We start from the raw sequence: 15,104 nt of genomic DNA, 5'->3' as shown, positions 1-15,104 counted from the left end.
TTTGGCAAAGTGTTTGGATCAGATCATTTAGTTTAAACGGATTTGAATTGCAGGAGGTAGATTGTTGACTTGTCGGTTTCATTGGCGACTCAGTTGGTAGCACTCTTGCCTCCCAAGTTGGAAGCTTCAGTATACAAGTCCCGCTGCAAGACTTAAGCACAAAGCTTATACTCCAGTGCAGAACTGACGGACTGCTGCAATCTCGGAGGTGCAGCCTTTCAGTTGAGATGGTAAATCAAGGCCCTTTCAAGTGAAGTGGAGACGAACTGTAGCACTATGTTGAAGAAGAGCAGGAGGTTATCCCCAGTTTCCTCGTCCATATTTATACCTCAATTAACATCACAACAACCGATTATCGGCTCATCACACTGCTGTTTGTGGGGCCTTGGTGTATGGGAGGCGGTGGCGTAGTGGCATTGTCGCTGGGCTAGTAATTCAGAGACCCAGGGTAATGCTCTGGGAACCAGGTTAGAATCCTGCCATGCAGATGGTGAAATTTGAATTCAATAAAAATCTGGAATTAAAAGTCTAATGAAACCATTGTCGATTGTTGTAAAAACCTATCTGGTTCACTAATGTCCTTTAGGGAAGTAAATCTGCCGTCCTTTCTGGTCTGGCCTACATGTGACTCCAGACGCACAGTAATGTGGTTGACTCTTAAAATGTCATCAGTTCGAGGGTAATTAGGGTCGGGCAACAAATGCTGGCCTTGCCTGCGACGCTCACATCTCACGAAAGAATAAAAAAGGGTCTGCCATCTTCCCTACACTGCAACAGTGATACATGCAAATAATTTAATATTTATGCTGATATGGCTGAGAAGCTTTGAAATATTTGGTTTGAAGAATTTTGATATCTTGTTAAAAATAACTTGAAATGGTTCTTTAAAGGTGGCTGTTTTTCTTTAACCTTATGCCTAGGCTGAGAGTTCTGGGATTACTGAAGAACGTCAAAGCTAGGAGTTGAGCTTTTAGCTAAAAATGCAGTGGTTCACACAATGTAAATTAGTGCATTATTAGTGACCACTTTTTAATGTTTAAAATAGGTAAGAAAGCATGAAAAGAATATATACACTGGTATGGCATTCAGATATGAACTGGACAAGTACTTGGGTATCATCACATGGTAGATGATACCAAATTAGGGCGCATAGTCGATGCTGAAGAAGACGTTAATAGACTTGCAAAATAGACAAATAATTGGCAATTAAGTTCAACATGGTTAAATAGTACATTTTAGTAGGAAAAATAGAGAGGTCACTTACTACTTGGTAGATGGAAGTCTAATGCACTGTAAATTTTATATGATTCTAATTTTACAGAGGAACAAGGAGATCTCTGACTGCAAATACATCAATCACTAAAAGTTGTTCCACAGTTCAGCAAAAAGGTAAACCAAACACTCGGCTATATTTCTGTAGAGGAATAGCGTTGAAAGCAGGGAAGTTATGCTAAATCTGTTGAAACTTTGTAAGCTGCACTTATGGGGAAGAGCATAACTGGAGATAATCAATAAAATATGATCACCAAGAAATCCAGTACAGAATTTGGAAGAAACCTCTTTATCCAAAGAGTGAAGCTCATGACCACAGGGATTGGTTGAAATAAATGGTATAGATGCATTTGAGAGACAAGTGAAAAGATGGTTATGTTAGTAGGTTTGGCTGAGAACAGATGGGAGGAGGCTCAAGTGAAGCATGAAAACAGGCATGAGCAGAGATTGACCACATGTACCATGTTGATAAAGTGGAACGTTTCGGCTGAAATTCTGCATAACTATTAGGACTATTAATACTCTGTCCATACTTTATTTGGAATCTTTACAATTTAGTGTGTCAACACATTCCTTGTGCATTCCTAACCTAGGTAGCATCTCAATAGGTTTTCCCTGTTATAAAGCTGCCTACCACACTGTCAATGCTGCAGCTGTCTAATTTTGCGACTAACTGGAGCCCTATACTCTAGCATGATTGATGCACTGAGGATAATTTTCTTTGATTTGACTTTTTGCCGGCACGATCACAGAATATCCACTAATAATAAAAATGTATCAAGTTGTTGTTCAAACCCTTTGCCTCGCTGTGAAGATTCCACTTGAATCGTTCTATATTATCCCTTTTATCCTCTTTATGTATTTCATAAAGTCCATATTGTCTACATCACCAAGATTGCTACTTCCCCCTCTAGCCTGTCAAATAACTTCCTTCACGCATTTGGGACTGAAACCCTCATCCATGCCTTTGATGCCTCCTGATCTGTTTACTCTAGTGCTCTCCTAGTTAACCTCTGACCTTCCAGCTTCTAAACTTAAGCTAATTCAAACTTCTGCTACCCCTTTTCTAACTTTGAGCCCCTCACCCCTGTGCTTGCTGACCTACATTGGTTTCTGGTCAACTCTTTCCTTTAGGATGTTCCTAAAATTGACCTCTTTGACCAAACGTTTGGACCCCTGTTCTAATATATCCTAATGTCTGATTTTTGTCTGATAATGCTCCTGTTGGGATGTTTTACAATGTTAAGTTTCTACATGTTCACGTGCTTGATGGCGTCCCGAACTAGTCTTAGAATACAGTTGCCGCTTAATCCTAATCTCGTTTCTCCACAGGCCTGGTTCTAGATTTTCTGCTGGAAATAATCGCACTCCAATGCATAAGGATTATTGCTGTTCTAATTAAAATCTAAATCTAGATATTAATGTTAAACAAAAGGGTTCTGATGGAAATTGTACGGGTTGACCATTCTTTTAATATAAATTATTCTAATTCATCATATAAAAGAGGACTATCAGGAGCTGGTAATTAATGCATTGGTGCTACTTATTCTGTGCAACAAAAGGTTTGACACAAGTTTGAGCCTGAGATGAGCAGGCCTGAGATGAACAGTACATTTCTAGTCATATCTGTAGCATTGGCTGCAGATGGTAAATAAATATTGGTGGTGAATTGACAATGTCCCTATTTCTACACCCTGCCCTACCACATCCAAGACATAAGTATTTCTTATGCAGAACCTTGCCTACTGAGTACACGTAAGCACACATTTTGCAGCCATGAGTGCAATGGTCAAAACCTTTTGACAATTAAAATTACTGAATGAAAAATCATGTGGAGCTTGCCCATAATTACTGGGTTACTGAGTTGGAGGCGTGGGCTTAAGTGGGGTGCCCTTTCCAAGGGCTGGTGCAGATTCGATGGGCTGAATGGCCTCCTTCTGCACTGTAATTTCTGTGAATTGCATTTTTCTTTGTGGCATCAATGCTGGAATATTCATTCAAATAGTGAGCTCGAGGGTGCCTCACTGCAGAAAATGAAAATCTGTTAAAGTCATCTCCAGTTGCCATTTCCACATCACCTTGTTTATGCAAAAATGTTTCTTTTGAACAGGAACTTTCTTGACTTGGTGATCTTTCAAGCCATAGTCAAGCATTGAATTGAATTGACAATTGATGCCTTTTTGGAGCCACTAGTTGCAACATAATTCAGAAATTTGCTACTGAGCTTCAATCTGTTTTTTTTTGTTGAATTTGCTAATTATCAAATTTTATGATTGCGCAATCTCCCCACTGTATTGACATATAGAACAGTACAGCACAGAACAGGCCCTTCGGCCCTCGATGTTGTGCCGAACAATGATCACCCTACTTAAACCCACGTAACCCGTATACCCATAACCCAACAATTCCCCCATTAACCTGACACTACGGGCAATTTAGCATGGCCAATCCACCTAACCCGCACATCTTTGGACTGTGGGAGGAAACCGGAGCACCCGGAGGAAACCCACGCACACACGGGGAGGATGTGCAGACTCCACACAGACAGTGACCCAGCCGGGAATCGAACCTGGGACCCTGGAGCTGTGAAGCATTGATGCTAACCACCATGCTACCGTGATTTTGGATGAATTAAAAGTTATGGATGATTACTGTCACCAGTTCATTATAGCATTAACATGCTTCAAACCCCTTTTCTTCCAGTGCTGCGAGATGCTGAGGTGGTTGTTGGGAGGAAGAGATGTGCAGGAGCCAGTGGAGGTGTTGTATAAATCCCTTATTCTGTGGCAGATCACTTTGTTGTATACTTTGTGCATCTACCAAGTAGAGAACATTTTACAATTTTGGGAACAGGGCGTTCCCAAACTGTGGGTCATGACTCTCAGTGGGGTTGTCTGACGAGCAGTTGGGGGGGGTCACAAGCTCTGAGGCAGAAATGGCGGCTAAGGAGCAGAGACTTGCTTAGTTTTGACTGTGCTGAAATTGGCTGTGAGGCCTCTTTTTAAATACATAAGACCTTTTACCTGTGGCCGTGGCCTAATCCAATGAGCACAGACACGAACAGAACTTGCAAAATGGTAGATGCCTTAGTCGGTTTTTTGTTGTTGTGCCTGTACCCCTGCCGTTTGAACCCCCACCCCAACAATGTTCACTTTGGGATCGAACCAAGTGTGTGGGATTAAAGTGGGTTTGCATTAGAAAAGGTTTTGGAAACACTGGGTGAGAAAAATTTTTGACAAATGATTTTCCAAATACTTTGTTAGTTGAAATTTTATTTTCATCAAGGTACCTTTATATTTACTTTTCCTACATTTCTGTGTTGAAGATGTCTGGCATTGGAATTCCTCCAAATGACTCAGCATAATAATGCCATTATTATATATTATTTGACTTTATCTTTTCCATTTTTCTTAATAATAATGTTTGCCCGTTAAAGTTTCCAAATTCAGTTCAGTTGCTACGGTGCACAGCAGTTATGCCCTTGCCATCATCCCTTGCCACTTTTGGTAACGGTTTTGGAACTAATAATTTTGCTTCTATATTTTAGAAGTCTCTGGTTCTATGCATAGGAGATGAACAACCGCAGAATCCCTACACAGAACTACGGGTACTAAAAGGCCACAGTGACATTGTTCGATTCATGGCGTGGATTGATGATCTCAGGTTAGCTTTTTAAAAAAAAAGGTTTACGCAAAGTCTGAAAATTTCATAATTCCGATATTACAGAATCTTTCCAATTCTCTTTGAAGTAGTACAGCATTTCTAATTGAAAAATTGCTAAATTGTACATGCGGTAGAAACATAGAAAATAGGAACAGGAGTAGGTGGTTTGGCCCTTCGAGCCTGTACCACCATTCAATATGATCTTGGCTAACCCTCCATCTCAATGCCATACTCTCACGCCCTTCCCATACCCCTTGATGCCTTTAGAGTCTAGAAATCCATCTACTTTAAATATATTAAGTGACCTGGCCTCCACAGCTTTCTGTGGTAGAGAATTAGGTGGGAAGGATTAGGGAAAACTCCAAGGCGTTCTACACTTATGTGAGAAATAAGAGGATGATCAGAGTGAGAGTAGGGCCGATCAGGGATAGTGGAGGGAAGTGCCAAGAGTCTGAAGAGATGGGCGAGCCCTAAATGAATACTTTGCTTCAGTATTCACTAGAGAGAGGGACCTTGTTGCCCATGAGAACAGTGTGGACCAGGTTAATAGACTTGAACACGTTAATATTAAGAAGGAGGATGTGCTGGAAATTTTGAAAAGCATCAGGATGGATAAGCCCCCTGGGCCTGATGGGATATACCCAAGGTTACTACGGAAAGCGAGGGAAGAGATTGTTGCACATTGGCGATGATCTTTGTGTCCTCACTCTCCAGTGGAGCAATACCGGATGATTGGTGGGAGGCGAATGTTGTTCCCCTATTCAAGAAAGGGAATAGGGAAATCCCTGGGAATTACAGACCCATCAGTCTTACGTCTGTGGTGAGCAAGATATTGGAAAGGATTCTGAGAGATAGGATTTATGATTATTTAGAAAAACATGGTTTGATTAAATAATAATAGCTTATTGTCACAAGTAGGCTTCAATTAAGTTACTGTGAAAAGCCCCTAGTCGCCACATTCCGGCGCCTGTTCGGGGTGACCAGTACGGGAATTGAACCTGCGCTGCTGGCCTTATTCTGCAATATAAACCAGCTGTTTAGCCGACTGTGCTAAACCAGCCCCTTAGATAGCCAGCATGGCTTTGTGAGGGGCAGATCATGCCTCACATGTCTCACTGGATTCTTTGAGGATGTGACGAAACACATAGATGAAGGTCGGGCAGTGGATGTGGTGTATATGGATTTCAGTAAGGCATTTGATATTGTTCCCCATGGTAGGCTCATTCAGAAAGTTAGGGGGCATGGGATACAGGGAAATTTGGCTATCTAGATACAGAATTGGCTGGCCGAAAGAAGACAGCAAGTGGTAGTGGATGGAAAGTATTCTGCGTGGAGGTCGGTGACCACTGGTGTCCCGCAGGGATCTGTTATGGGATTTCTGCTCTTTGTGGTTTTTATAAATGACTTGGATGAGGAAGTGGAAGGGTGGGTTAGTAAGTTTGCCGATGACGCAAATGCTGGTGGAGTTGTAGATAGTGTTGGGGGCTGTTGCAGGTTACAACAGGACATTGACAGGATGCAGAGTTGGGCTGAGAAGTGACTGATGGAGTTCAACCTCGATAAATATGAAGTGATTCATTTTGGAAGGTCGAATTTGAATGCTGAATACAGGGTTAAAGGCAGGATTCTTGCAAGTATGGAGGAACAGAGGGATCTTGGGGTCCACGTACATAGATCCCTCAAAAGTTCCCATCCAGGTTGATAGGGTTGTTAAGAAGGCATATGGTGTGTTGGCTTTCGTTAACGGGGGATTGAGTTTAAGAGCCGTGAGGTTTTGCTGCAGCTTTATAAAACTCTGGTTAGAACACACTTGGAATATTGTGCCAGTTCTGGTCACCTCATTATAGGAAGGATGTGGATGCTTTGGAGAGGGTAAAGAGGAGATTTCCCGGATGCAGCCTGGATGGGAGGGCATGTCTTATGAAGAAAGGTTGGGGGAGCTCGGGCTTTTCTCACTGGAGCGAAGAAGGCAGGTGTACAAGGTGATGAGAGGCATGGATAGAGTGGATAGCCAGAGACTTTCCCCAGGGTGGAAATGGCTGTCACGAAGGGACATAATTTTAAGGTGATTGGAGGAAGGTATCGGGGAGATGTCAGAGGTAAGTTCTTTACATAGAGAGTGGTGGGTGTGTGGTATGCACTGCCAGCAGAGGTGTCAGAGTCATTAGGGACATTTAAGCGACTCTTAGACAGGCACATGGACAGCAGTAAATTGAAGGGGTGTAGGTTAGGTTGATCTTAGATTAGGATAAATGGTCGGCACAACATTATGGGTTGAAGGGCCTGTACTGTGCTGTACTGTTCTATGTTTTGATTCCAGAGGTTCATTACCCTCAAGTGAAGATGTTTCTTCTCATTTCAGTTTAAATGGCCTACACTGTGTCCTGAGACTGTAATCCCTTTGTTCTAGAAAACCCCCAGCGAGAGGAAACGTTATTGCTGAATCTAGTCTGGCCAGCCCTGTCAGAATTTTATTTATTTTAATGAGATTCCCCTTTCATTCTTCGAAACTCCAGTGAATATGGGCCGAGTCGACTCAATCACCTCATATGATAATCCTTTGCTGCACTTCCTATGTGGCAAGTGTCTCCTTTCTTGGGTAAGGAGACCAAAACTGCACACGATATTCCCAAGTGTGGTCTCATTAAGGCTCTGTACAGCTGCAGTCGGACATCCTTGCTCATGTATTCAAGTTCTCTTGCAATGAAAGCCAACATACCATTTGCCATCTTCACTGCTTACTGCAGCTGCAAGCTTGCTTTCAGTGATTGATGTACAAAGACACCTAGATCCCTTTGTACACCAGAATTGTACATCAATCTATTACCATTTAAATAATACTCTATCATTCTGTTTTTCCTACCAAAGTGGATAACTCCACACTTATCCACATTATACTGCATCTGTCATGTATTTGCTGACTCACTCAACTTGTCTAAATCACCTTAAAGCCTCTTAACATCCCCCTCACCACTCTCATACCTAACAAATTTTATGTTGTCAGCACACTTGGAAATATTGCATTTGTTTCTCTTGTCCAAATCATTAGTGCATATTGTGAATAGCTTGAGCCCAAACACTGACCCCTGTGGGACTCCACTCGTCAACGTTCACCCGCTTTGGATAAAGACCCATCTGTTCCTTGTTCCTACTCTTTGTTTCTTGTCTGTTAACTAATTCTCAATCCATGCCAGTATATTAACCTCAAATCCCATGTGCTTTAATTCTGCACACTAACCACTTATGTGAGACTTTATCAAAAGCTTTCTGAAAATCCACTGGTTCTCCATTATCTATTCTGCGAGTTACGTGCTCAAAAAAAACGACAACAGATTTGTCAAACATCATTTCCCTTTCAATAATCCATATTGACTTTGTCTATTGCCTAATCGTGTTGGTATTTTCTAAGTATCCTGTTATCACATTCTTTATAATAGATTCTAGCACTTTCCTACTACTGATGTTAAGCTAATTGGTCTGTGATTCCCTGTTTTCTCCCTCCATTTTTAAATAGTGGGGTTACACTTGGCATTCAATCTGCCGAAACTGTTCATGAGTCTACAGAATTTTGGAAGATGACAACCAACACATTCACTATTTCCATGGCCACCTCCTGCAAATGTAATCCCTGGGGATTTATCGGCTCTCAATCCCATAAATTTCTCCAGCGCTTTTTTTTTCCAGTAATACTAATTTTCTTCAATTCCACCTTCTCGTTCCTTAGCATTTCTGGGATGTTATTTGTGTGTTCCTCAGTGAAGGCAAAACTAAAGTAGTTCTTTAATTGCTCTGCCATTTCCTTGTTCTCTATTATAAATTCACTCATTTTGGATTGTAAGGCAGAATTGTCTATATTCATCCGTTTCTTTTTATATTCTTATAGAAGGTCTTACAGCCTGCTTTTATGTTCCTTGCAAGTTTGTCCTTGTACTCTATTTTTTCCCTCTCAATCAATCTCTTGGTCGTCCTTTGCTGTATTCAAAACTGCTCTGAATCCTCAGGCTTGCTAGTTTTTCTGGCAGCTTTATATGACTTCTCTTTGGAAAGAATCCTATTAATTTATTTTGTTAGCCATGGACTGTTGCAATACATTGCATTTACATCTTGTTTTGATGCTTTTCTCAATGAAAACCTGATGGGTAGAAATGTTCTTTTCCCGATTTTAAAACGTAGCATTTGTTTAATATTATCTGACCATAGTTATGGAGGGGTTGGGAAGAGAAAATGTATTGGTTTTAAGTGACAGAAGATGTGAAGGTATGACTCGGATGGTACAAATTACAAATATTACCACCTTAAGACTAGTAAATGATACATTAGGCTATTAAGATTTACCCTGTCAACCAATCGTCTAGTTTGAAGAATGTCAGTGCTGGAGCATAGAATATTTCCCATTTGCAACCACAGGAAACATTGACAGTATGGATAGAGTATGATATCACAGCTTTTAATTTGGTCTAGCTCAGTCAATCTGGTAGGCCAATAATTATTCCCTATTGTTACAAGTGTGAAGTTTCTGGTCGATGCACTGGAAAATTGCAGTGATGCTAAACTGGCTGATTTCGGAATTGAAACTACTCGAAATGAGGATTAACCTACAACACAAAATATTTTTTTTTCTGTAGCCACTCTGATGAGGAAGGCGTGGGGCTGGGATGGGAAGAGGGAAGCACTCTATAGTTTTCTATGGAAAGGTGAACTAAATGGACCATATGGCCTTTCCCATCTGTATGGATCACAGTCATTTTTGTAATAGTGTGCCATTTATTAAATTTGTCCTTGTCATCATAATAAATATGTGTAGAAAGTGTATCAATTACGTTGTGAAATAAATATTTTAATATAGAAAATAACTCATGGCTATAATTTCCTCCTGCTAATCTTTTAGTGAAGTCTAAATTTTAAGATCAGCATTACATTTAGTATGGTTGCATTTCTTATTGAGGAAAATTATAACTGGCTTTGTATTTTTAAAGTTCTTGAAATATTATGAAACCAGTTACACTACTGGCTATTTCTTTTGCCACAAGTATTGGAGCTTTGTGTGAATCATTAAATTAAGCTTCTCCATGGGCATGCTCCTTCGCTGCACCTTGCAGTGAACAGGGTTTCATGCTTGGAGTTCTCTGTGATCCCCTCATTTATAGAATACTTTGCAGATGGCTTTTGTTGTCCTTTTGGGCCTCAGCTGCAATCAGCAGGTAGACTATTTTCTCATTGCTTCACGGGATGGTAAATTGACCTGGTCTCAGCCTTCATGGCAGCTGCTATTTTCTTCTTCCTGTATCTTCTTTTGGACATGAAGTCAGGAACAATGAAGGTGAAAGGCCATTGAGCAAAGCGAAGCTTGAGCAGGAGCCTGCTGACAGTCAAGCTTTGGTAATATGTTTCTAAGTCACCAGTCTTTGCAAATCCATTAACTTGGGTTCAAAATGTAATTCTGAACATTTACCTGCACAAGTACAGATGGTTATTTGCACTTGTATATGCCAGGAACATTTAGCATGATGAAAATAATGGACAGAGCTATTGAAGTATTTGTTGATCCTGAACAGGATTAGATATTGCCAATTCAAAACTGAGACTTGATAGAATTAGATTTCTTATCAAATGTTAATCATTTGCAACTAAGCAATTTACATTCAGAAATAACGTTTGAAGTTATTTAAAACTGTTTGGCTAATATTTCACAGTATAATCAAAATATTACTTGTTAAAATCTAAAGGTAATTTCAACCCAACCTGTTTGGGAGGAACTGGGTGAATGGTGAAATTTCCATATTAATCAGATGGTTAATTGTAAAATGTGGCAGCCATTTGTTTTATATTTATAGCAGCGGCCTGGCATTGTGCAGGTTGAGATTTGGAGGTGCATGTTTGTAAGATGTGTTTATGCAAATAAAAACTTGTGTGTAAAGACAAGGTTGTAGTAATATCCTTCACTGCCTGGCTATCTGATTGGCGGGCAGCAAAATATCCCAGATGACTTAATTTTAAAAATAAATTTAGAGTACCCAATTAATTTTTTCCAATTAAGGGACAATTTAGCGTGCACATTTTTGGGTTGTGGGGGCGAAACCCACGCAATCACGGGGAGAATGTGCAAACTCCACACGGACAGTGACCCAGAGCCGTGGTCGAACCTGGGACCTCAGCGCCGTGAGGCTGCAATGCTAACCACTGTGCTGCCCCCAGATGACTTAATGACCATTTTCCATCTGTTTCACATCATTTGTGGTCATCTTTCAAAATTTTATAGATTGGAAGTTGGCAAATGTAATCCCACTAAGAAAGGAAGAAGAGAGAAAACTGAGGACTACAGACCTATTAGCATCCCAACAGTAGTAGGGGAAATGCTAATCTGTATAATAAGGCACATCATGTGGAGATGCCGGCGATGGACTGGGGTGAGCACAGTAAGAAGTCTTACAACACCAGGTTAAAGTAATTCACCTGAGGAAGGAGCAGCGCTCCGAAAGCTAGTGATTCGAAACAATCCTGTTGGACTTTAACCTGGTGTTGTAAGACTTCTTAGTGTATAATAAAGGATGTTATAACTGGAAACTTAGAAAACAATGGTAGGATTGGGCAGAACCAACATGGATTTATGAAAGGGAAATCCATTTAAACAAACTGTAACTTGTAATAAGTTACAAGTTATTGTGTAACTTGCAGAATGGACAGAAAATAGTAGGAATAATTGAGTTATTTTCAGGTTGGCAGGCTGAGATTGGTGGAGTACTGCAAGGATCAGTGCTTGTGCCGCATCTATTCACAAACGGTATCAATGATTTGGATGTGGGGATTAATTGTAATACTTCTAAATTTGCAGCTAATACAATCACTTGGTGGAAATGTGAGTTGGGAGGAGGATTCAAAGATGCTTCAAGGGGATTTGGAGAGGCCAAGTGAGTAGGCACAAATTTGGCAGACGGGATACAATGCAGAGAAACGTGAAATTATTCACTTTGGTCGGTAGCAAAAACAGAAATACAGAGGGCTGAATTCTCCGTCCCGCCGTGCCAGATTTCTGGTTCAGCACGTTGGTGGAATGCTCCGTTTCGCCGGCTGGTCAATGGGGTTTCCCATTGTGGGGCCGCCCCACGCCGTTGGAAAACCCCCGGGCTGCCGGCAAAATGGAATATCCCGACGGCTGAGAATTCCTTAAATTGTGAGAGGCTGTGAAGTGTTGAACATCAAAGGAACTTTGGTGTCATTGTTCATGAGTCACTGAAAGCAGGTACAATGAGCAATTAAAAAGGCAAATGTTGGCTGGAGATTTGAGTGGAGGAGTAAAGATGTCCACTGCAATTACATAGAGCCTTGGCAAAACTGCACCCAAGGAAAGATGTATGTTCCACAGAGGGAGTGCACCAAAGGTTCACCAGACAAATTCCTAGGATGGAGGAATTATCCTTATGAAGAAAGGTTAACTAACTAGACTAATTCCTCTGGAGTTTACAAAGTTCTTAGAGGCTCAACAAGGTAGATGTTGGAAGGATGCTTCTCCTGGCTGGGGGTGTAGAACCAGATTACACAGTCTCAGACTGAGGGATAGGCATTTAGAACTGAGATGAGGAAGAATTTCTTCACTCAAGAGGGTGGTAAATCTTTGGAATTCTCTACCCCAGAGAGCTGTGGAAGGTTAGTCGTTGAGTATGTTTAAGACTGAGATCAATAGATTTCTACATATTAAAAACATCAAGATACAGGGATAGTGCAGGAAAATGGTGTTGAAGTGGAAGATCAGCCATGTTCTCATTGAATAGTGGAGTGGGCTCAAAGGGCTGAATAGCCTACACCACCTTTCTCTTGTGTTTTGATGTTCTTATCCTGACTTTTAATGCCAGCAGTGCCCTTTTTAAAAAGCATGCAGATCAGGATCTGATAATTTCATCAAGCTCTGACTGCAATTTTAACTTGAGATTGACAGAAAAACTGCTTGGCGTTCACCTCCCACTCACCTGAATCTCATAACCCAGTTATAATTCCTTATGTAGTATGCCGCTAAGTGTAAATTACTTCATCGGAAGGTTTCTTTTACACGCAAAAGAAGATTTTAGAAAAATGTTTGTTGTAGTGACTTGTTGTACAGCTGTAATAATGTTTGCAGTCTTTATGAATTTCTGCATTTAATTTGTAGAGAATAAGTTGTATTCTAACCTTACTTTGCAGGTTTGCTTCAGCTGGGGATGATGGTGTTGTGTTTGTGTGGAATGTTCAGGTTAGTATTGATTAGTCTAATTTTGTTAAAACTGCCATAGGACATTTAATTTTGGAATGGAAATTTGGCGTGGCCAATTAGTTACTGAACTCTGGAGACCAGGAGGCCTGAGGTTTTATGCAACCTGTGTTAAGTTAGCTGATCACAGCCAAAGTTTTGGTTGAGGGCCAGAGTGTCCTGGGGAAAGGAGGGAAATTAACCTTGTTTCTGATCGCTAATCAACAACTTTTCTATATGTGAACAATGACTGACGAGCAAGACTTTAGTTGAGCTAATAGGCTATTAGCCTATTAATGGACATTGACATGGTTCGCTCTTAAATAAATGACCATTTGGACAAGTTATTAAGGACCTAGAGAGATTATTCTGGTAAAATGCCAACATTGTAAAGTTAAAAAAGGGAAGGAGCCATTTCTAACTCTGCAGATAGGAAGGGGTAATGAAATTTTTACCTCTCCAAATTTAAACCTTATTTACAAAACTTGGTAATTTTATATACAGGCCTTGTTTATTTGATATAATTCTAATTTCGTGAAACTGCAAATTTGTAAGAATTCAGCGTGTGACAGACATTGAGAAATGTAACTGACAGTACAGAAGGAATCCAGAAGATGGTGCATTTTCCCATTACTTGTCATATGGCTAAGCTGTATGGCCCAATTTGCTTCATTTCAGAATGAACATTTACAAAATGAGCTTTTTCTAGTCTACGATTTAATTTTTGTTGTTAATTGAAATGAAAATGAAAATCGCTTATTGTCACGAGTATGCTTCAATGAAGTTACTGTGAAAAGCCCCTAGTCGCCACATTCCGGCGCCTGTCCGGGGAGGCTGGTACGGGAATCGAACCGTGCTGCTGGCCTGCTTGGTCTGCTTTAAAAGCCAGCGATTTAGCCCAGTGAGCTAAACCAACCCCTAATTGACTCCTCTAATTATATTTAAAATTGTTATACATCCTTTACTTTTGCTTACTAAAGTCACTGCACGTGATGAAGGTTGCTGTAATTTTAGATTTACATTAAAGGCCTTGAGAAGCATCATTCTATTTTATGATTTTATAAAGTATTTTTCCTGAAAATATTGTATATGTTGTCAAGCTCCTTGTGATTTGTGACTTAAGGATAATATTCATCTCTAGTCTAAAGACGTAAACTATAGTCAGTAAAAATGAGTACTTGTGATCTATTTCTAAAGAAAGAGTTTCAGCAGTTTATGAAATGCAGGCCCCCATTCACCCGCAGTTGATGAACCAGTCATTCTCCATGTTGAACACCACTTGGCGGAGGCACCAAGAGTGGCTCGGTTGTGCCACTACAGACCAAGCTGGCTGAGTCCTAAAGGATGTAACTGCTGGACTGGGTCTGCTGGGTCTGGAACTAACATGGCAAGGAAATCAACAAGATGTAAAGGCACACTTGACCTCATCCTCACCAATCTGCTTGCCATAGATGCATCTGTCCATGACAGTATTGCTAGGAGTGACCACCACGCAGTTATTATGGAGACGAAAATCCTGTCTTTACATTAAATGGCACTACCACCGTGCTAAATGGGGTAGGTTTTGAACAGATCCAGCAACTCAAGACTTGGCAACAGTGAGGTGTTGTGGGCCATTATCAGCAGCAGAATTGTACGCAACCACAATCTGTAACCTCATTGCCTGGCATATCCCCCACTTGACCATTACTACTAAGCCAGGGGATCAACCCTCATTCAATGAAGAGTGCAGTAGGGCATCCCAGGAGCAGTACCAGACATATCTAAAAATGATGTGTCAAACCAGTGAAGCTACAATGCAAGACTACTCGCGTGCCAAACTTGATAAGCAGTAAGTGACAAACAGAGCTAAGTGATTCCGCAACCAATGGATCAGATCATGGGCTTTGCAGTCCTGCCACATTGACATTTGAACAATTAACCAGAATATTCCCATCCTCAATGATGG

The 15,104-nt window shown here is 40.8% G+C and overlaps 1 protein-coding gene across 1 annotated transcript in view; it reads left to right on the top strand.

Annotated features, from left to right (window-relative positions):
• wdr41 (WD repeat domain 41) overlaps positions 1–15,104 on the top strand; it is a 77,763-nt gene that overhangs the window by 14,260 nt on the left and 48,399 nt on the right. The window contains exons 2-5 of the mRNA XM_038805542.1: positions 1,322–1,389; positions 3,976–4,032; positions 4,820–4,935; positions 13,111–13,159. Of these exons, the coding sequence (XP_038661470.1) occupies positions 3,985–4,032; positions 4,820–4,935; positions 13,111–13,159 (213 nt within the window). The 5' untranslated portion in view covers positions 1,322–1,389; positions 3,976–3,984. The remainder of the gene's footprint in view (positions 1–1,321; positions 1,390–3,975; positions 4,033–4,819; positions 4,936–13,110; positions 13,160–15,104) is intronic.

Source organism: Scyliorhinus canicula, chromosome 8 (assembly GCF_902713615.1).
Source record: "Scyliorhinus canicula chromosome 8, sScyCan1.1, whole genome shotgun sequence".
NCBI classification, from domain to species: domain Eukaryota; kingdom Metazoa; phylum Chordata; class Chondrichthyes; order Carcharhiniformes; family Scyliorhinidae; genus Scyliorhinus; species Scyliorhinus canicula.
This window is presented reverse-complemented; position numbering and strand designations above follow the sequence as displayed.